General features: G+C 29.2%; 3 protein-coding genes across 3 annotated transcripts; all 3 read left to right on the forward strand.

Moving 5' to 3' along the window:
• The first annotated feature begins 1,870 nt into the window (after positions 1-1,870).
• On the forward strand, positions 1,871-6,730 carry LOC124835262 (MADS-box protein EJ2-like). Its single transcript, XM_047310157.2, has 8 exons — positions 1,871-2,297; positions 4,898-4,976; positions 5,329-5,387; positions 5,548-5,647; positions 5,796-5,837; positions 5,920-5,961; positions 6,191-6,324; positions 6,420-6,730. The coding sequence occupies exons 1-8, from the start codon at positions 2,113-2,115 to the stop codon at positions 6,502-6,504; spliced, it is 726 nt and encodes a 241-aa protein (XP_047166113.1). The 5' UTR covers positions 1,871-2,112; the 3' UTR covers positions 6,505-6,730.
• Positions 6,731-7,139: 409 nt separating this feature from the next.
• Positions 7,140-11,156, forward strand: LOC124835264 (uncharacterized). Its single transcript, XM_088105070.1, has 7 exons — positions 7,140-7,221; positions 9,136-9,284; positions 9,454-9,569; positions 9,732-9,787; positions 10,047-10,161; positions 10,374-10,451; positions 10,850-11,156. The coding sequence occupies exons 2-6, from the start codon at positions 9,250-9,252 to the stop codon at positions 10,418-10,420; spliced, it is 369 nt and encodes a 122-aa protein (XP_087961196.1). The 5' UTR covers positions 7,140-7,221; positions 9,136-9,249; the 3' UTR covers positions 10,421-10,451; positions 10,850-11,156.
• Positions 11,157-16,924: 5,768 nt separating this feature from the next.
• On the forward strand, positions 16,925-22,766 carry LOC124835263 (agamous-like MADS-box protein FUL-L). The gene is made up of 8 exons (XM_047310159.2): positions 16,925-17,228; positions 20,104-20,182; positions 21,386-21,450; positions 21,529-21,628; positions 21,803-21,844; positions 22,056-22,097; positions 22,191-22,300; positions 22,496-22,766. Exons 1-8 carry the CDS (start codon positions 17,044-17,046, stop codon positions 22,593-22,595), a joined length of 723 nt encoding a protein of 240 aa, XP_047166115.1. The 5' UTR covers positions 16,925-17,043; the 3' UTR covers positions 22,596-22,766.
• Positions 22,767-23,050: the final 284 nt, after the last annotated feature.

The raw sequence follows: 23,050 nt of genomic DNA on the forward strand, positions 1-23,050 counted from the left end.
AAATAATCTCAAAAAACTAACAAAACCTAAATTCTGAAAGGCCTAAACGGCTCTATAAATATCAAATGAATGCTGTCAAAATAAAAACCTTCTGTTTGGTCACCGACCTCATAGCAAATTCAATCCTATCTTTTTAGATTTTTATTTTCAACTTAATTAAAATAATATTATATGGTGTGCAAAATAGATAAATTCAATTGTATCAACTTCAACGATTTTTCACTAAAGTCAGATTATCATTAAACTTAATAGAAAAAATCGCTGAATTTGGCTTTTGTATAATTTGCATATTGATTAAGACCAGCTAAATAAATGTTTGCAGTGATTTTATAATCTTCTTTATTTGAAGTTTTCTTCGGTAGCAGGTCATATTTGGGTAGAAATATTAGATAATTATCACATTATTTTTTTACATGGATGTCATGAATAGTTAGGTTATTATATATACACACACACACGTTGGAGATCTTATCTTTATTTATAAATAAGACTACGTTTTATTACAGATTTCATGTTTTGTAAAGTAATATTAACTTAAACATTTAGGTAAAGTTTATTATAATAAAATTGACTGGGTATTATGTATTGAACTATTTATGAACATTCACATTTAATCTTTATACGAGAGAGTGTGTTAGAGATTTTACACTATCTATATAGAGATAAGTCAAATTATATTATTTAGATGAATATAAATATTATCTTATAATTACATTATGTAAGGTTAAATTAAACATGAAAAATAATTAAGAAAATATGTTTAGTAGTAAAAAGATTTCAAAAAAAGAATTCTTAATTAAATTAAACCTGCTATTTTATGTGAACTCAACTCCTTTAACAACTAATTGAAAATGACTTCATCCGTGTTTAGACGAGTGGTTGAAAAATGGATTTTACAAAATAATATCTTAATTAAAAGTAATTTTGGGAAAAAGGTTCACTTTCAAAAACAGTTTACATTTTGTTCCAGCCCTCTCACTTTTTGTATAAAATTCTGACTGTAGTTTGTTTCACCTCAAAGGATTTTGAACCCGTACACGTACTCATACCTCAGTGCAAGGTCAAATTTGTGAACCCCTAAATTGTATTCTTACTTATAAGATAAGACCGTAATAGTTAAACTTTCAACGTAATTTTGAATAATCTCATGTTAATCTAACTATATATACTTAATTGCATGTTTGAAATAATAGATTTATTTCTTCCTCATTTTAATTCCATGCTAAAAAGTTTAAATAATAAATACCTGTTTTCACTCTCTTTTTGTCTTTGTTAAAATGTGATTTTGGAAGTCTGAATAGATTTTGGCAGTGTTTTGAATCAACCAAACATAATTTTTGTTTGTAAAATGCTGATATGTTTGGCTGCCTCTAATTGCTATATATATATATATATATATAAAATAACGAATCAACTCAAACCCTAAAACTTGTTTCTGTTCTGTGCCTAATAAAGAAGAATGTTCCTTTTGATAATAAAAAAGAAGAATGATTCTTTTGGTAATAAAAAAGAAGAATGATGTTCTTAACCTGCCAGCTTTATCGCATATGTGCCAACATTAAAACTGGTTGGTAATGAAAGTGAAGATAACCTAGTAACTCAATATACATTTCCTATTCAAGCATAACCAAAGTTGAATGAAGTAGTAAATGTGTCTAGAATTTAGACAAAATTTTGGGGTGTGGAATTGTGGTAAGTTAGTGAGCTAGAGATTTTTTGTGGCTACCTAGGCGACACTATATAGTTAGTGGCCTAACAATGGACAAACAAGGATTAAGTTCAACTTTTTGGGTACTAAGATAAGGTACAAACGAGATATATCAGAAAGTATGTCGAATTAGTATGCAAGCATAAAAGGTTGTCATTCTATTGTTTAGCTGATTAAACATATTATGGAGGGTATACGGCAGGGAGATGAAAAACAAACATAAGGGAACCTTTTTCAGGTTTCCTCTTTTATTTCCTCTCTTGCACTATTGTTTTATCCCTTTTGGTACCCTAAGCAAAGAGTCGATTTAAGAAAGCACACTCATCTGTTAACCAATACAGGAAAGGGAGTTTCCAGAGCGAGAAAGAGTGTGTTTTTAAGAGAGGTAGAGAGAGAAAAGAGAGATGGGAAGAGGGAGGGTTGAACTGAAGAGGATAGAGAACAAAATCAACAGGCAAGTCACATTTGCCAAGAGAAGAAATGGCTTGCTCAAGAAGGCCTATGAGCTCTCAGTCCTTTGTGATGCTGAGGTTGCCCTCATCATCTTTTCCAACCGTGGCAAGCTCTATGAGTTCAGCAGCACCTCCAGGTATATGTACATACATAAATAAACTTTTTATGCTTATGTCTGTCTCATGTTTGATTGTTTGAATGAGAACACAAGTGCAAACATGTCAGCAATTACTTCCCTTTTTGTGCACTAATAATGTTCCTGTTAATTTGGAGCACTTTTTGTGCAAGATCTGTGCTTCAGTGCTGCTTCTCCTAAGCCTAGCTACTTCCTGATTGATTCAAACAACTTATGATTAAGTTTTCAGCAGCTCACACCCAAAATCAAAGGCCCTTTTTACCTCACGTCTTTCTTCTTTCCTTTTTTTTTGTTTCTTTTTCCTTACTTGTGGGAAGTGTAAAGTTCCGATCTTTCTTCTCTGTTCGCTTTCCATAATTTTATATGAAACAAACCAAGTTGTTTTATTAAATTCCTATACTTTTAAGTGTGAAGATCTGAAATTCTATCTTTTAACCTCCTCAATATGAGGAACGAAGGAGTGTCAAAGGTGGGAAAATTTTCGTTTTGGTCTTTTTCAGATGATCTTCTGGAAAACTTTGCTGCTTCTATTTCATCTGGGATACACATACCCTCTTGAACTAGGGCAAGCTCATTTCTGGAACAGACGAGTGTAGAAGTCGTTAATATTTTGTTTTATTTTGGTAAAAGAACTTACAAAATAGTGTGACTTTGTCTTCTAACAGTCTTCTTAGTCTTTTTGGCGAAATTTGTTACTTTTTTTTTTTAACTTGGGTGATCATGAATATAAACCATGAACTGGCCCTGATACTAAACACTTGAATTTTTTTAATATTTCTGATTAGAGATGGAGCCTTAACAGTTCAAGCCAGGGTTTACTGTTATGATTTGGTGTCAGAGATGGGATGTTTGATGCGAAAACCTGTTTTACTTTGCATTACAATTTAAGGATTACGCAGACTCAGAGAGGGAGAGAGACAGAAAAAGGGTGTCCTTTAGCTTCTAAGGCTGTGAATCTACGTCTATCCTCAAAACCGTTGTGGAATAGCTTGTTTGATCTACAAAAACTAAAAGACAAAAACACTTTTCTCACTATACTTGCTGAAACAATTATAGAGAGCAATTATTTTCCTTTTTCACATATTGAAATGAAAGAATGGAAGGTCAGAATTTGAGCAAGTGAGCAGTAATCTAACAAAAACTCTTTTATCTGTCTTGATCCCTTCCAGTTCTCCGTTAATCTATATCTTCTTCCTTTCACTTTCTCTTCTCTTCATTCAGTGACATTTTACATCAAACTTTCTTCTTATTTTCTTCCAATAGAAGTCTCTCTTGTGCACTGGAATGTGTTTGGGGCTGTTATTGTAGTAAGTTTTGCTTGATTGTTGAAAAACTGTCTTAGGCTTCAGGACTTTGAATATATACGAATGCTGGTGTCCGTGTTCTATCAAGAAGCGTCATTGTTTTCGGCTTTTTTCATAATGATATTAATATAACGCCTCCAAACGTTAGTGTATTATGGTTATTGTCATTGCTGTATAACCATTGGATCATTGTATGTCACTCAAAAACGTAATCTTTGACGGGTTACCTGCTGGTTATAATTAAAAAATGGTTCCATTTATGAACTCTTCTGCATTTGTGGTCACAATCCCCAGTTAAAAATATTTTTGCTTTAAATCTACTTTGTAAAAGGTTTTGCTTTTTCTTTTCTTTTTTTGTTTTATTTGTTTGACCTTAAGTTCATTTACTTAGTTATTACTTTTGTTTTGGTTAATTTAATTTTTCACTGTTTTGATAGTGTTTTATATTATCATCAAATTGCCACAACGTCAGATTAATATATTTATAAAACTAAGTGTTTGATATCAAACTTAATGATGTAATTAATAGCTTAGGATTGGGTGAAAGTGTTCTTAATAAAGATAAAACAAAACACATTTTATAATATACCCACAGGCTGAATGAGTTGGATGTTAAAATTTTATGCATTTTAGATGTTCAAGGTGGAAAAAAAATGAAAATACCTGAAGCATAGAAGTTTGTAATGTGATCAATAATTCAGCTTAACTCAATGTCTGGACACAAATCAAGATAAATAATACAAAAATGTCGGCTAAGATGATTCCTCTCTCCCTGTCAACATGCCATTAACAATGTTTGAAAAATCCTATAACAGACTCAAAATATATAAAGAATAGGAAATGCATCAAAAGTGATGTTTTAACTCCTAAAAGTGACACAATACAATACTTATCTTTTCAAATAATCATCTTCCATATAAATCTAAGCAAAGGGAACACCAAAGTTCAAACTTTAAGATATTTTAACACTGGTTACTAAAGTCACAGCCGTAAACATTTAAATGGTGCAATTTTAGGGAACTTAACAGAGCAAAACCTGTTGATTTTCTAACACACACACCACACACACACACACACACACATATATATATATATATATATATATATATATATATATGTATATGTATATATATAAAAGCATGCACTTTTCTTTTTCTAGGGTTTGGGGTGTACGCTTTTCTCACTAAAAATTGCAGTTTTAAACCTTATCATTTTTCATTTTTTTGTTCAAAAGTTTTCCTCGTTTACAGATCAATGATCCCATAGTTTTTATTGAGTGATTTTTTTGTAACACAGTATGATGAAAACACTGGAGAAGTACCAGAAGTACAGTTACAGTGCACTGGAGACCACCCGACCAATTAACGACATTCAGGTAAATCTTCTTGTATTAAAAGAAATCATTTTCTTGGTTTAAAGAAAGGTTCCGTGGACTTTATGAATTCTCTCCATATAAATATATCTGTTTTTTTTCCTTACTGTATCACCTCTCCAATGACCTAGCTTTTTGTCATGCATTCTATTTGTGATATATGAAATAATCTTTTGCTGAAAAAGACAACTCAGTTTGAGCCCTAGTGATTCGAGTTTGTCTAGTAACCATTGCTTGCTGTTAACTTGTTTAACCTTTAGGTGATTCCTTCTTACTAATTTTGTTAACAAAAAAGAAAATATCTACTTTGTGATAGATATATTAAGTATCTAACAAGAAATATGTCATTTGACAGAACTACCAGGAATATTTGAGATTAAAAGCAAGGGTAGAAGTCTTGCAACGATCACAAAGGTAATTAACATGAGAAGAGATTCCATGAAATTAATGCACCTTGTTGGTACCTGTGGTTTTGGTCTTAAATCTGATATTGTATCTTTTTTTTTTTTTTTTTGTTTAAGCTCTTTTGTATTTTATATGAATATTTTGCTGTCATTGATTATAAATGATGCAGGAACCTACTTGGGGAAGATCTTGCCCAAATGAATACAACTGATCTTGAGCAGCTAGAGAATCAACTAGAGGTAGCACTGAAGAATATTAGGTCAACAAAGGTAATAACTTATTGGACAACTTCAATTTCACTTATAAGTATTATCAACTTATTTCTACTTCTTAGCTCTTCGCAAATGCTTTCACTTCTTTTGTGTTTTACCTTAAGATTTCTTGGATATTGTAACAAATATTTTACAATTTTTTCAGACTCAATTCATGCTTGACCAGCTTGCTGATCTTCACCACCGGGTATGCTTGCGTTTTTTCATCCTTAGTTTCTGACACTGTCTTATTCTTTGGTGTAACCTTGGCTTTCACAAACTGAATGCAGGAAACATTGCTAGTTGAAACTAACAATGTGTTAAGGAGTAAGGTAACAACTATTTCCAATTCAAATGCTATTTTTTATTTATTTGAAGTTCTGAAGTTATATATAGGTGATCTGATGAAACTCCAATTATTTGATGAAGCATTGTCAATGTTCCATTGGGTAGTAAACATGAGGAAATGGACAGATTTTTATCCATATACTGATAGTGCACCTAAAGGTTCAACTTAACTTAGGTTTTGGTTTAAAATGATTTGTGTTGAAATTGAAACAGTTGGAAGAAAGTAATAACTCACAAGTGAGTCTGGCTTTGGAAGCTGGAGGACCTAACATCCATTACACAAACTTTCCTCCTCAAACAGAGGGATTCTTCCAACCAGCAGGAGTGAATTCCAACTTGCAAATCGGGTAAAGTCATTCCCAGAAAAAAATTCTCAAACACATTTTGGTTTATACATATAGATATGCATATATTTACTTCAAAGTGTGTTTGTTGATAACAGATTCAACCAGATTGGTGGTGATGATGCAAACGTTGGAGCTTCATCCTTGAGTATGCATGGATTCGCCTCTGGGTGGATGCTTTGATGACATTGATTTTACATATAACAAGGAAGCGCGTCATGGATGTGTAGAACACCCATAGTTATATATATGTTCTCATATCGTTTTTTTTATGCATTGTTTGTCAATGTTTAAATGAATAAAAAAGGTTGCCAGTAGTATTGTCATAAACATTTTATGAACCTAAAACGCTGTATATTTGCACTAAAGTTTAGACTTTAAGCTTTTATTATAATTAGCTTCAGATCTATGATTGGTTTTTCATATTATTTAAGATAGATTAAATTTTAAGCTTAAGAAGTGTCAATAAAATTTATTTTAAGCCTGCTTATATATATGGATTGATGAAATTCTCTTCTAATGAAAATTGTTAGGAGAGTCGTTTTACTATTAAGTTTGACACTTAATGTGATTAAAAAAATTATGTTTAACACTCACTAATAATCCGGAATAGCAGAAAGCCAGTGATAAAAAGTAACAATATAACTAGATGCATAATGGTCCAATAAATTATGGACAATGGACAATGAAAATAGTCCCCATCTTTGTATTTGGGCTGACCTTTGTTATAGAGTTCTGAACCCAAAACAAACAGTACATTTTAAAACTGAAATGCCAGTAATATATAATTAATTGTTAATGGAAAATTTCACCGCATCTTTCTTAAGAAGATTAGCATCGGATTCTGCTTCGACGTTCAGAAACGCAGTGTTCTTCACATCGCATGGTCTTCTCCAACAGGTTAGGGTCCCATTTACACAGCCTTTCACCTTGGAATCAAAAATGTGATTTGTGGATTTGTTCTTTTCTTACTATTAGTTATGAAATTCATAGAATTCGTATTTCGGTGTGGCTTAATTTTAAAAGTGCTTTGGTTGCAAATTATAAGCTCAAGCTGCCTTGACAACGGTTCATTTTAATGCTCCAAAAGCTTAGAGCCGAAGGAAAAGCTGGAGACTTGCAGTCTTGTTAATAGTAAAGAAAGATCTCATAGGCAGTGCAGAGGCTCGTGATCTTGACACAAACACGACACATAGAAAGTGAAACTAATATGTTAAGCAAGAATTTGTATTCAAAACTAATATGTTAAACAGTACGAGATAAGGTGAACCTGATCCTCATGGTTTCTCTGCCTAATCAGCCCCAGCATTCCCACCCTAGTAGAGCACATATGTTGATAATGAATATGCTGATATCTGCTTATCCTACGAAGGACTTCCATTCTTATGAGAAGAAAGATGTATAGAAGCGTTGAGTACAAACACACTCCCACGGATAAAATATGAAATAACATGAGTTTATATACACATAACATCCCACGGATAAAATATGAAATAACATGAGTTTATATACACATAAGATATTTTCCTTATTAAGAGGCCTTTTGGAGTGGTACCAAAAGCAAATCCGTGAGGACTTAGTTCAAAGTGAACAATATCTTACTAGTATGGAGATCTATGGATACGTGTATATACTGAACCTACACAACTTCTGATATCAGAGTCCATGGTTTATTTAAGAGTCTAAATTAATAAGCCATGGCTGAATCTTAAATATGTTATCAGAGGCAAACCCATCTTAGCAACAAGTTAATTGTGGTACCATTGACCATACTTTGTTAAATGTAAGCAACAGGCGTGATCATTATACAATTTTGAAAATGTTTTAAATAATAAGCATGCCACTTTTAGGAGTATAAAATTGAAGAAAAGGGTCAAATATTGTTTAGATGCTTTTTCTTTCGTAATCATTCAATATAGAGAAATCTATTTTTCAAATTTGAAAACTAATGATTCGTTTAAGCTCATTCCATTTTATTTGTGAATAATTATAAAAAAAAATTGCATTATAAACCAGTGGTTAGGAGTTTCATTTCTTATTAACTAGTTTGCAAATTTTTTTATTCAGATTTGGCATCTTATTCTGATTTGATTCATTTCATCTAGTTATAGGTTCACTTTCTTCATTTGCTCATTAGGAGCAGAAGCACAAGTTGAGAACGATCACGAATTCAGAAGAGCATACTCCCTACAGTTGGCTAGGTCCTTTTTTTTTCTCTTTCTCGTGTTTGGATCTAATTAGCTATAATTTCTCTAATATTACAAGTTTATCATTCTTATGGTGTGAGATTTATCTGTCTATTCTATAGCAAAAACGTTCTACTTTTATTTACACGTAAATTGGTTCAGTTTTGGATTTTACAATCTTAATCTCTGCTGGGTTAGGATTGTACTTGTTCATGTATGGTGAGCACTGGAAGTTGGCATAGGTAAAAGGGATTGCATTGTTTATGTAACCTAGAACAACAAACCTGTAACCTGTAATGCAGGGTTGTAGCTGTTAATGCAGGGTTTCCCTTTTATTCGTAGTTCTTTTTCTTTTGTTATTCTTAAAATTTTATTGTTTTTTGGGAGAGTATGTTTGATAGGGAAACTTGCAATGACAGTGTTGTTACATGGTTCCTAGTTTCATGAGATAGGGATTGTAGTTATATAGATAAACAATTCTATGTTATTTTCTGAGTTGTATTTTCTTTTTGGCAAATCATGGGCCAGTAGTTATATAAACTACTTATATAACTACTGCATAATTTGATAAACATATGAATTAATCAGTTCAATTTGATAAACATAAATTTATTTTAATGTTTCACAGATTGACTTAAGGAAGCCAAACGCTTGAGTTCTCCTGAAGATGTTGAAGCATTTAAACTGAACAGTTTGGACAAGGAATATCTACTTTGGAAAATAACTTATGAGGCAGTAAGCAATGCATAGGATTTTTCCACAACGATTTGCAATATGGTAACATAATGCTTTATGAAGAGTCTTCTGTTGTCACCATTATAGTGAGTCCTTGTTTATAGTATTGAGTATTACCATCTAATAATTGTTTACTTTTATTGCTCAAACTAGTTAGAGAATGTAAATTTTTGCATACGAACAAATAATGAATGTTGTACTTTTATAACAGGATTGTGAATATGCAAGTTTCAATCGTGTGGCATATGATACAGCAAACCAATTCAATGAGATGGCTGCCAATTATCACACATACCCCACATATTCTCGACTTCACTAAATACCGTGGTATATGAATAATCAATTGTATTACTAATCTAGAGAAAACCTTTTTGAATTGAGAAATATTAGTTATTATTAGTTAGTATCATTTCTCATAATGAGAAATATTAGTTAAATATATGTCAACTCACCCCTTAAACCACTGAGTCGAGCAATTGCTTGATGAAGTTGAGAAGTATGCTCGTGCAAGACATCTGTATTGGGACATTTGGGGAATGATTTCGGTAATCGTCACTTTCTCACTTTAGCATTGATTATTCTATTTTTAAGCTTCTTAGTATCTATACTATTTCCATTAATAAAAGCATCATGGGGATTATTGCACTCATGAATAACCAAATTGTAGTCTAGTTATTGAAATAAATAGTCTAAAATATTGTAAATTTTCCAAAAGGATGATTCTACATAATATAGATTTTCCAAATGAATATAAAATATTTTGGTATAAATGGTATTTAATTATCTTCTGAATTCCTTGTGGAGGTGCATGTAAATAAAATTGGCTTTAAGTACAAGGAATATGCAGAACAGAGGTTCCAACAGTATTGGTCAAGGAAAACTTCTATTGAAAGCTCTAATGGCTCTTCTCAAGATAACGGTAATAGTACAAAATCATTACGATGCTTTTAATAAACTTGTATTTGTAAACATAAAATTTTGATTTCAGTTCCATTTACTTTCTTTCAGCATTAGCCCCAATAAAAATTTGAAGGTCTTAAACATTATCTACACATAATTTCACTAACCTTAATAAATTGTGTTTATATGTAGCATCAAATATTGCTATTCTAACTAGTTATTTGTTTGCAGGGGAGCAAGCAGCCACATTGACCAGTAACCACAAACCAGTTTATTGAAGATCTAAAAGAAGATGAGGTTGTTGTTCAGGTATATTATATAAGATTACTATAAAAGTATAATGCTAATACCAAATGGGTTATGAAAAGGTTGAAGCTTGCTGCTAAAATTTGCCTTTTTTCTATTGTGGCAAGGTAGATGATGCCATGAATATATATAATTTTCCTCTTAGACTAGGTTTTGCCCTGTTTTTGAGAAGCTCTTTGAAACAATCCATGATGAACCAGACCTTGCCCTTTAACATTACTCTAGTTCTAGATGTCTACTTGTTCCAACCCAAATGATCCCATAATTTATATAACATTGGGTGAATATTGCTGTAACATGTCTGCGAATTTGTCATAATTTCTATTGGATACATTGTTAGATAATTTGCTTTCTTTTATTGGTGTTTTATATAAAATTATGATTCTCCTATCCTCTCCTAGGTGTGTTGAGACAACAACCCAGGTCCCAGCACAAGCTTCCTTCAGTACCTCTGAATTTCTTCACAGGGCTGCCTGCAAAAACTGATCGCATGCTTTGATTCATAGATACTGCACAAACTACAAATGGACCTGCTTTGTTTTTATTGTTTAGCACCAGATTTTGTGGATTTACATTTTATTATGTCATAGGATTTTCTGTTTTTGAACTTTGTGTTAGTAATCCTGGTTAAATTTGTAATTTTGTAGGTTAAACACAGGTGGATATCAGTATTTTCCCACTATGATATTAAAATAAAGCAGTTGATTTTGTGAATCCTTTTTATAACAACATTAAAATAAATATAAATATAAATATATATATATATATATATATATATATATATATATATATATATATTTTAATATATAGTACCCAATACAATTTCATGAGAATCAAAATATTTATTAATTTCGCAAACATTAACGAAACAAAATTAGTAAAATAAAAAAGTAATTTTAAAAAATTGTAAAAAAACAAATATTTTAGTTCAAAAATATTTGAAACTATAATACAACACATACACACAAATATTAGACTGATAGTAATTGAAATTCAATATAAATATTTCATTTATTGTACTTTAATTTATTTTGGAGGATGATAAATAAGATTCGTGACCGTGACATTAAGTTATAAGATTAAGTTAGTAAACAAAATCTCTTTAGGCTATGATAAAATTATACTTATATAAAGAGTTAGAAAATGAAAATAAGTTATTAGAAACAAAAATTAGTATTTTACATGATAAAAATAAATAATAAATAAATTTTTAAAAAAAGTTAAAGCAATCAAATGTGCATTTTATAAATAATTTGATATGTCGTTAAATAAAATTAAAAAAAATGTATAATTAAAGATATAATAAGATAAAAAAAACTTGGAGATATAAGAAAACCTTTTATATATCAAACTAATTGTTGAGAGATAATGATTTTTTTTTAATAAAACAAAAGTTTTCTAAATGAAACAAAATAAAAAATGGAAGAGAATAAATAACATGTTTTATATATTACTTATTAAATTAATGTTTTATTGAATATTTGTAATTGAGAGTTAAATGTAAGAAATAAAAACTATTTGATAATACATTATTTGAACATAACTTGATAAGAGAAAAATTACCTTGAAGATGTAAGTAGATTTCGTGAATGACCAAACCAAATAATTAGAAGAGATAAAAAATATGTAAGGAAAAAAATAATTATTACAAAACAAAAGATTTTAAGAGAATAATATATATATATATATATATATATATATATATATATATATATATATATATATATATATATATATATATATATATTGGAAATGTTTATTGGAAATAGGAATCATGATAGGAATGAGTATTAGAGCGGGTACAAGGACAGGAAAAATATATACATGTTCATCCACTTCTCCATACACAATTGAAAAATCAATTACCCATGTTCATACTGAGTAAAAAAAAATGATATTTAATAGAGATTATTTTGTAGAGAAAATAAAAACTCTCTGCAAATTAATATTTATTAAGATGATTATGGGAAGTTGTATAAAAGCTAATAATATTAGTGATTTTAATTCTTTATTGAAAATATTTATAACCTACACAAATTATAATATATTTTTCACCATTCTCCCAATTTTTCTCATTCAACATTTTACACTCGCTTTACTTTTTCTCCAAATTCCAAAACCTAAGTATGTTCTCATTTCAAAAAGTTCATCTCTATCATCTTTGTTATCAAACCATAATTGTAAGTGTTTTTATTGCTCGTAATACTAGTAGTTGGATTTTTTAAATTTTACTATTTAGTATATTTCTTTTTCACTATTATTCTTATGTTCCCATTATATTATTATATTTTGAAAAAAGAAAGGGAGAATGGATTTGAGAGATGAATTGTTTTCATTTGAACATGTACCTAAAGATGGATTTATATATGGATTTTTTTTATCACTCACGAATTTGTTCGGATTTGGAGTGATTTTCTTTAAAATGTTAGTTTTGTCCTCAACATTTTGTAAAATACTACATCCGTATAGATGAAGAGCAGAGAGATTGAAGATGAAGAAGATAAAGAAAAAAATCTTGAAGGAGGTTGAAAAAGACCATATATTCGGTCCTTCACGTCTTATATTCGGTCTTAGTTGTGAGGTATTCGGTTCCACTCCACAAAACAAATTTAATGAAGGTGACATTGTATTAGGTTCCGGTGCTGGTGTAAAATAATTAGTTTACTTTATTTAAATACAATTTTTTTATATTTTAAAAATTAATTTATATTTTTTTCTCCTTATAATAATTTTTATAATTTTATATATTATTAGCAATTATCATTTTATATTACTTGTACTACTAAGAGAATTTTAGTAATTTTCAATTTTTACTAATTAAATCAGTTTTTTATTTGTTATATCACTCAAATTCTACACTAATTTTCAAATATTTCTAAGTTCACTCTCACTCACCTTCAAATCCTCTAAAAAAAAATAATAATCAACTTATTCTCAAATCCACTCAAATCTATTCACTCTCTTTCCACCTAATTCATCCTTCTAAAGTAAACATATCCTAAAACTTATTAAATAGTGGTGTGAATGTTAAAATAAAAATAAAAAATGTATTGTTTATGTTTTTATATTAATTTGAGGCATGGAATTTTATCCGAGTGAAGTATTTATGTATTTTCATACATTTAACTATATTATAAATTTTATAATTATTTTGATAAAATTTAATTATTTTTATTATTCAAAATTTTGTTAACCTGAATCAATAAATAAATATAGTCTTTTTATATAGTGTTAGTCTCGACCAGAAAACAATATTTAAATTTTCTTTTATTTTAGAATAATTAATATATTATGTAGATTAGATGATTGATTGAGCATAAGAACTTTATTCTAAATATGGGTCGGTGCGGTACTAATGATATTATAAATTATTATTTTTTTATGAACTAAATTGGTCGTTGATTGTAAATAGAAAATAAATTATACTACATTTGGTAATTTTAGAATGAGAACATTATCATGTATCTAATTGTGGTTTAGAAAGTAAAACAGAACATTTTTCTAACTTTTATTTTTTCTTTTTAAATATTTCGTCCAATTGACAGTTTTATTAAGTGTGGTATCTCAAAATATAATGTTACTGCTAATTATGTAGTTAAGCTTTTATGATTATTAAGAGTATTAATGATGTTTATGATATCAAATAGAAGCGCAGTTTTTGAGTAATTTAAATTATTTATAATTGAAAATTAATAATTTTCGTGGAAGTCAAATGAATTGCAAAAAGACAGGTCCAATAATACGACACAATAATACTTATCAAAATTCAAATTCTTGAAAGAAAAAAAAAAAGTTAAATATCACGTTACTTTACATAACATCACATTATATTATGTAATATATATTGTTAGGACAGAACAGTGCAGAGAATTTTCACACTTTTATGAATGTAAATGTTTATATTTTATAGGCAATAAAATATGAATAGAATTTTCAGATACCTCTTAAGCGTAATTATTTGTATTCACCAGGCCTCAATTACAATGAATAAATAAAGTGATAAAATATTTCAAAAATATATTTAATTATTAAAATGACTTTTACAATTTATTACCAATAATTATTTTTTAAGTTTTTTATTACAAAAAAACTTCAAAACTGTTCTTATTAAAAAAATAGTTATCTCACCTAAGATAGAAGATATTTTTCCTTAATCTTTGAATGATGCAACAAAGATGAATCCTTGTAAAGATTCAAGTTAATTGATGTGTTTTAAGTAAATAATTTAAATTTGTGTCAAGATGTATTTACTTGATAATTCGTTACGGATATATATTATTTACAGTTTGATCCTTATTTGATTGAATTTGTCAATTTTATTTTAAGAATGTAATTATACTTAAGGAAAATTTAGATATTGCAATAAATATTATATTGTAACTTTAGATCGAGGTGTTATTGCCTCAAATAGACTGAAATGACATTAACTAATTTCGTCTGACTTGATCACTACTTATGTATGGTGGTTGTAATAATCAGATCGGATAATTCTTGTCCTACATATAAGTGTGGTTCTCTTAAGGTGGAAAAATGTAGTATTATTTATTAGGAAGCCAAATTTCTACCTTCGATGATTAATAGTCAAGTTATTAGTAGATTATAGAAAATTCTCTTATATTCAAGTTAGTAAAAGTAAGATTCATACTTGGAACTACTTTTCCATTCTCCAATTAAGGATGAAAAAAAATAAGAGTTTGTGTTTGAAATCTCATTTTCACTCACATTTGATGCAGAACATTTTATCCTAAGTTTGTTCACACAACACTATTTGGATCAATTTTAGATATCAAAGTTATGTCACAATTTTATCCTCAAAAGACACTTCAAATGGTTGAAGAAAAATATATTTAAATTTTCTTTAATATCAACTCAAACAATTTAAGACTATTGGATATACTAAAAAAAGTCTCTTAATTGATGTATAAGAAAAATGAACCTTCATCTTTAAAATCATCTTTTCATAAAAATTATTTAACGTACCAAAACAAACATCCTGGTCAAAGAATAAGAGGAATGAAAGTTCATCTTTGAAACTAATTTTTCATTAGTTATAATTGATCCTTGTTGAGAGTTAGAAAAAAAAAATATGAATTTCAATTGTCTTGAAGAAAATAAGGTCTCTCTTTAAAACTTTATTTTTAGGTTTAATGTCTCAATAGGTCCCTATTTTTGTTCAGAATTTGAAATAGGTCCCTTTATTTTTTCGCGTCTCAATTGGGTCCTTATTTTTGTTAATTTAATGCAAATAAATTCTTTCCGTCAATTTCATCAAACGACGTTAATGAATGTGTGACGTGGCCTTACACGTGTCAATACTGTCCTCAGGCCACGTCACACATTCATTAACGCCGTTTGATGAAATTGACGGAAAGAATTTATTTGCATCAAATTAACAAAAATAAGGACCCAATTGAGACGTCAAAAAATAAAGAGACTTATTTTAAATTCTGAACAAAAATAGGGACCTATTGAGACATTAAACCTTATTTTTATTTCCATAAACGATGTCAATAGTTTGTCTTCTAAGTCTATAAATATAACATTGTCAAGATGATTACTGATTCTAAGGTATCAACCTCTTCAAAGCTTGAAACTCCATAAAAATAGACTCACTAAAGTAAACACAATTTAAATATATTTTGTTCCTAAAATCCTTTAGCACATCTTCTAAAAATAAAATCGAAAAAAAAATTCTGAACTAACAAAAATTCTCATGCGATATTAAATTATAATAATATTATCTTTAATTAACTTAAATTTAGAATCCAATTGGCGAAACACACTTAATTTCAGTAACTTTTAAATAATCATTTTAATATTTAAATTTATTTTAATGATTTAAAACTGAAAAAAATGATCAATTAAATTTAAATAGTTAAGATTAAATTAAATTAATTTTTTAATGAAAAAAATACAAGACCTAACTAAATCAATGATTATGCAAACAATTTTACCCAGTCTCGCTATTTTCTCGGTTTTCTCATATTACATTCTTTTAAAAAAAAATTTATTTTTTTTATCTGACCTTTATAAAATTTCAAAATAATAGAATTTTTAATTATACCGACATCTATATTTTTATTAATATTTTTACTATAAATCTGAAAATTATTTAAAAACAAAAGACTGAAAAAATAGAGTAAATAATTTAGTTAAAATCATAACAAAACAAAACAGAAGAGTCTGAAAGCACTGTTATATAATAACAGAAAAGAAAGATTGTATATGTAAGGTGTGTGGCAGCGCTTAGAAGAAAGGGTGGGACCAGACTACAGGAACAGGACAGTGGGTCTGACCAATCGCACGCAGACAACGTATTTGTGGAAACCACTCAGGTTTTGAAAACCACGTTGTAGATCCGATCAGCAGTTTGGCTTTCTTGTGTTTCCCCAATAGTTAATTTATTTATAATATAGTAAATACAAAATACCCACTAAAAGATATTTGCGTTTTCTAATAAAGAAGGTAGAAGTTGCGGTATTTATTTAGATGTACCTTTTCCTTCCTCTGTCTCGTTTCTTCCTCTCACATTCTTCCTCCTCCCATTGAATTGGTAGCAGTGAGGCAATCGTGGAGAAGCTTCAAGAATTTCTCAATGGGAAGGGGAAGAGTGGAGTTGAAAAGGATCGAAAACAAGATCAACAGGCAAGTCACCTTCTCAAAGAGAAGGTCTGGTTTGATCAAGAAAGCCCGCGAGATCTCTGTGCTTTGCGATGCTGATGTGGCTCTCGTAGTCTTCTCTACTAAAGGCAAACTTTTGGAATACTCGAACCAGCCTTCGTACGTTACTGTACTCTCTCTCTCTCTTTCTCTGTATATGCATGTGTCTCTCTCTTCTACCATTTCTGTGCAATTCATATCTAGTTTTTCTCTACCAGTGCACTCTTATTCATCCTCTGTTTCTATGTGTTTTCTTCTGCATTTGCTTGTCTGTACTTTTCAATTTCTTTCTTCCTACATATATACTTTGATTCGTTCTCTTATTTTCTTTTTCAAGATTATTAGCGTTAGATTTCTTGTTCAGTTAGACTTGATTTCTGAAAGTAAGAAAGAAAACAAAAGAAACCGAACTTCTGCACCTCGATCGAGTGCGTGCGAGGTGTTTGGGCAAAGAAATTGTTAGAAATAGAAAGTTCAGCTTCGCCATTATATGTCTGTATTTTCTACTGATTTTAATATCACACTTACTGTAGAATTAGTTTGGTTGTGATGATTTTCCATTAACTAATTAGAAATTCAACCCGACATTATTTTAGGTTTAAAGCTTATTATTAATTTCTTCCCCTTTTTTACAAAACGCAAATAATAATGTAAAATACATTATCGTTTATTATTAAAAGAAACAAAGACAAGATTATAATAATAAAAGTTATACATACTAATTTTATACAACTGATTCTTGAAACCTAAAATAAAACCTTGAGTTATCTTAACCTTGTGTAGTCCTGCATGATATATTTTTTTTTCTTTTGAGAGTGGTAATTTGAGTGTGTGTTGTTGGTAAAGTCCCTCATCATGTTTTTAAAAGAAGAATTGAGTTCGCAATAGTTGAACTCTAACAACTTTTAAATTTAAAAGTACTTAAATAATCAAAGACAGATAATAATTTTGTCATCTACCCTACAGAAGTTGAATGTAACCAAACATATTGTAGTGAAATATATGTATGTGCTGTCTGTGGTGGGTGTCCTTAAAATGATTACTTATTGAAGTCGAATGGCTTTTTTAAGCATGAAAATTGAATTTCGATCTCTAAATCTATAAAATAGTGATTTTACACATTGGGATTTCAGTTTAAATTTAATATAGCTAATATCTCCACACAAGCTAATATGTCTAATGTATTTCAAACTAATTTGGTAGAACTAAATTTAACATATCTAAATAATCATTTATTTAATATCTTCAGCAGTTAAAGAGTGCTCACAACACTTAAGTGGGATAAACAGTACAAGTATCAAATCAAAGTAAATTACAAATAGGAAAATGTTAGAAATACAATGGCTAAAAAGTATGCAATGACTAGATGTATCCAAAGCTTAACCACATCATAAAGTTAGAAACGGTACTTATTTTTAAAATATATTAATTTTGATATATTAAAGAAGTTTTTAATATATTTTAAAATAGTAAAATCAATATATATTATATTTTGAAATTACAACATTAAAAACTCAAGTAAAAGAAAACCACAACCCAAGACTTAATCATTTAACAAAAGCAAGTAGGCTTAATATCAAAAAAGATAAAGACAACAAAATTGTTCTTGCGCAGATTTACTAGTTGATGGATTTAGTTGTGTAGATTTGCAAGATTTTACTTTGTTCGTTTTGAAGGATTTGCGAGAAATAGAAAATTTGGATTTTGGGAGTCATCTCACTAAAGAGAAGATTTGCGGGGGATAAATTGGTGGTTTTATCATAATATCCTCTTGTGGGGTGTGAATGAGTATCCGATGGAATCGGTTTCATGATGTGAGTGAATATGAGATGAAATCGGTTCTATGGTATGGGTGTGTGGAATGAAATCGATTCTATGGTGTGTGAGGGGATGAAATCGGTTTTATGGAGTGTGTACGGGAGATGGAATTGATTCCAATTATGATGTGGGTGTGTGCTTGGATTCCATTATTCATTGAACCTATTTGTGTATGTGTTTGGTTTATATATATATATATATATATATATATATATATATATATATATATATATATATATATATATATATATATATATATATATATATATATATATATATATATTATAATACACAATATTATTATATTATTTATTTATTTGAATAATATTTTATTTATTTAAATATTTTTATAAAATAAATCTAATTTATCTAAATGTTATTTTATATTACTTTTAACATTTACTTTGGTAATCTTATTTTTTTTAATTAAATATTTTTTTATCTATTAGATCACTCAAATCATTCAAAAGAATTTATAAATTTTATTTTTAAATTTACTCAATTTTATTTCAAAATCCCTTAAAAAAAAGACAACGTAACTTTTGGTCACTCTTGGTCAAATCAATCTTGTCAGCACAACCTTACTCCTCAGTCCTCAATCTTCCAGAGCTTGATACTTATCCACTCGAGAAAAGCTGAACACAATATCTCATTGTTGAAATATCATGACAGAAGCTTAAAGCAATGTTTGACCGCTATGGACGGAAACGTCCAATAAGTTACAGTAGAGTATAGTAGATCTTTCAAGGAAAAACATTCGGTATTAACAAAATATTCTAGGTAGAAATTGATAATTATAAATTTCCCTTATATTATTAATTGATTGATTTTTCAAATTATTACATTAGTTTCATTGTATTTAAATGGTTATTATAAAAGAAATTTGAAATTGTTAGTTTGTACTACGTTTCTTTTTTATATTACTTCTCTCTCTTACTAAATTAATAATGGAAATAATTTTGTTAAATTTTCATATTTTTGTTAACCACTTAAACGCACAAAAGGATTGAATTAAAAAATATAGTAAAAAAAGCCTTTAGCCTGCTATATTTGAAGTATGAATTAAAAGCTATTTGCTTTCCAATGCAGTTGTTGTGTTTGTTTGTAGGCTTTTAAGGTGATGCAATGAGCATATAAAACTTTGCTCACTGCAACTTTTAATTTCCTGAGTTAACAGTATGGAAAGAATTCTTGAACGGTATGAGAGGCATTCGTATGCGGAGAAGCAAGAAGGTGCAGCTGATCAACCACCAAATGTAAGTCTTTAATTTCCTCTTAATCAAATTTTAACTCTTATTTTCATATATAGTTTTCCATTGTTGTCTAAACTTTTAGCTGTCAACTAATTAAAGATTATTATCAGTATCGTTTTAGTATAGTTTGATACTAAATTGTTAAAGATATTGGAATGATGATTAAATTTTCAGCAATGAGATGAATTTGGACTGCAAAAAATAAATAAATCTATTGCATCATCTATCGAGTTTCATCATAGTTAAATGCGGACCAAATTTGTAGGTTGGTTGGAGAGTAAAGGAAAATACCAAATGCAAAAACAATGGTTGCTTGGACAATGTATATAAGGTGGATGAGATAGAAAAGGACTAGGTCACGAGGTCATTGAAATTGCTTTTTAAATTTGGCAAAAAGAAAAAAAAAATAGTTTAAAACTCATATTAAATAGAAATGTAGAGTTAAGTTAAGAAGAAGAAAAAACTCACAAACACTAAAGGTTTAAGAATTTGTGTTAGAAGTGGTATCGTAACATCTTATATAAACAATTTATATCTTAGATACAAATGATAAATATTTCCAAATTTTTTCTAATATAAAAAATTGTATCGAAATTATTTTGCAGGTCATAATTAGTTTGTTACCGTTTTAATTGGGATAAAATTTAGTTCCAACTGCAATAGATTTTTTCAAGCAATATGTTTCCATATTTTTCTTGTTTTCTAAATAATTGAAGATAGAATATTGTGTAGTTAAGTTTTTTGTCCTCATGAATTTTTAATTAGTGATACAAATAATTGCAATTTCTGAAAAATGATTATCTAATTCTAAGAAAACAATTAGCTTCAGTTGAGTTGTAATAAATTTAATTTATTTTATGTAATTAACAATAGCTTCGGCTTATTTCATAAAAATAATGCCAAAATCATTTTTCAAAAGTCAATTTATTCATATTGCACCATTCTACTCAGCGTAATATGTTATAATTAGAGAAGGAATATGTAATTCAACCCTTATGGACCCAATCTTCTTCCTTTCTTTCCAAACAAATAATCTTAAATACATGAACCCAAACTCATGTTATACATTTAATCATATTTCTAAATGGCACGGATCTTCAAGAAATATTCTCTTACAATCATTAAGATAAATAATTGTTAGCTGTTACTGTTACAATAAATTAAAAGCCTTAGAATACTGGTTTAATCATCTGCTTGCATTGCTAGGAAAACTGGGCTATAGAACACGAAAAGTTGAAGGCTAGGGTGGAGGTACTACAGCAACACCAAAGGTATTGAAATTTTGTGAACAAGACATGTGTTTGTTGTGTAACAAAATATGCAGTGACAGTTTTAGTGCTTCCTTTCAGGAATTTCATGGGAGAAGAGCTTGATAACATAAATCTTAGAGGACTTCAGAGTTTAGAACAACAACTTGATTCCGCCCTCAAACACATTAGATCACGAAAGGTGAAACAAAACTATATATATATATCTATATATATATATCTATATATCTATATATATATATATATATATATATATATATATATATATATATATATATATATATATATATATACATGAAACCTACATATCCACAAATGCATAACTACGTATCATTATCTGTGTGTTAATGTGCAGAACCAAGCCATGCATGAATCTATTTCAGAGCTTCAGAAAAAGGTGAGTTTTTTTTTGGGGTGTATAATATTGAATGTAGTAAACCACCGGGTTGTCATAACATGAAACGTAGTGAACAGTTTTTGTTTCTCTCTTTTTACAGAAGAATAGTGAAATATTGTTTTCATTGACAAAAAGTTCTGGATCAGTTACCCGTGTATGAATCATGATTTGATTAAAGTGACATACGTACTTGTATTATTCTGTCATGCAGGATAAGGCACTTCGGGAACGTAACAACTTGCTCGCCAAGAAGGTTATATATATTGTTGGTTTATGACAGCTTGTGTACTAGTTTGTGAAATTTGGATTTCAAATCTTAAACATACATGGTTTGAGTGCACAACAGATAAAAGAAAAAGAGAAGGCAGTGGTTCCTCAAGAACTGGAGGGGTTGCTAAATAACGGAGATGTGACTTCTCTCATGGTAACTAAGCCATTGGAGTCCCTGAATATTGGGTTAGTATCTTTCCTCTGAATCTATTTCATGTTTTTACATCATTTATCATATTTTTTTCACTGCATTCTCAAAATAAGTTGTATGCAATTAGGGATAAGAACTCCAAGAAGTGTGTCATTTTTGTAATTTATTATGAGTTCAATTGCATTTGTAACTAATGATACTAATTAAGTGACTTGGGAGACTTGATGTAGAGGCTCCCCAGAAGCGAGATGTAATGAAGGAACTCCAACATCAACTCAACCTAAAACCATAATTCCTCCTTGGATGGTGACTCTTCCTACAGATGAATAGAAGAAGCCTGTTAGATCATTCCACTTGTATATAAGTTCACGTACATGAAGACATTTGCTGCTGTCTATACCGCTTGGGTTGTAACTTGTATGTGAGCTATGTTACTGCATTTTGCTAAGTACATCAAAGGTTCTGCATATAATAATACTAATTAAATTGTTTCAACTAAAAGGGTTCGAGTTTACGACTTGTCCAATATAAAATTCTTGATAACTTTACCTATAGTGCCGAAGCTTTTTTTATAGGCAATGAATATATTAAAAGGAGCATTTTATTCATATGCACAAAAAACCGACAAACTCACGATGATCACTATGTTATATTGTATTAGTCAACAAATATTAAATAATCACCTTTGTGACCCGGTGTAGAAAGAATTCGCAGTCCAATTATATTGTTGCAATACCCAAAACCATGGAGGTCATTACATAACAGCTCTTGTCATGCCTATCTGT

This window comes from Vigna umbellata, chromosome 1 (assembly GCF_029865625.1).
Source record: "Vigna umbellata cultivar VRB3 chromosome 1, Vumbellata_1.0, whole genome shotgun sequence".
In the NCBI taxonomy this organism is placed as follows: Eukaryota; Viridiplantae; Streptophyta; class Magnoliopsida; order Fabales; family Fabaceae; genus Vigna; species Vigna umbellata.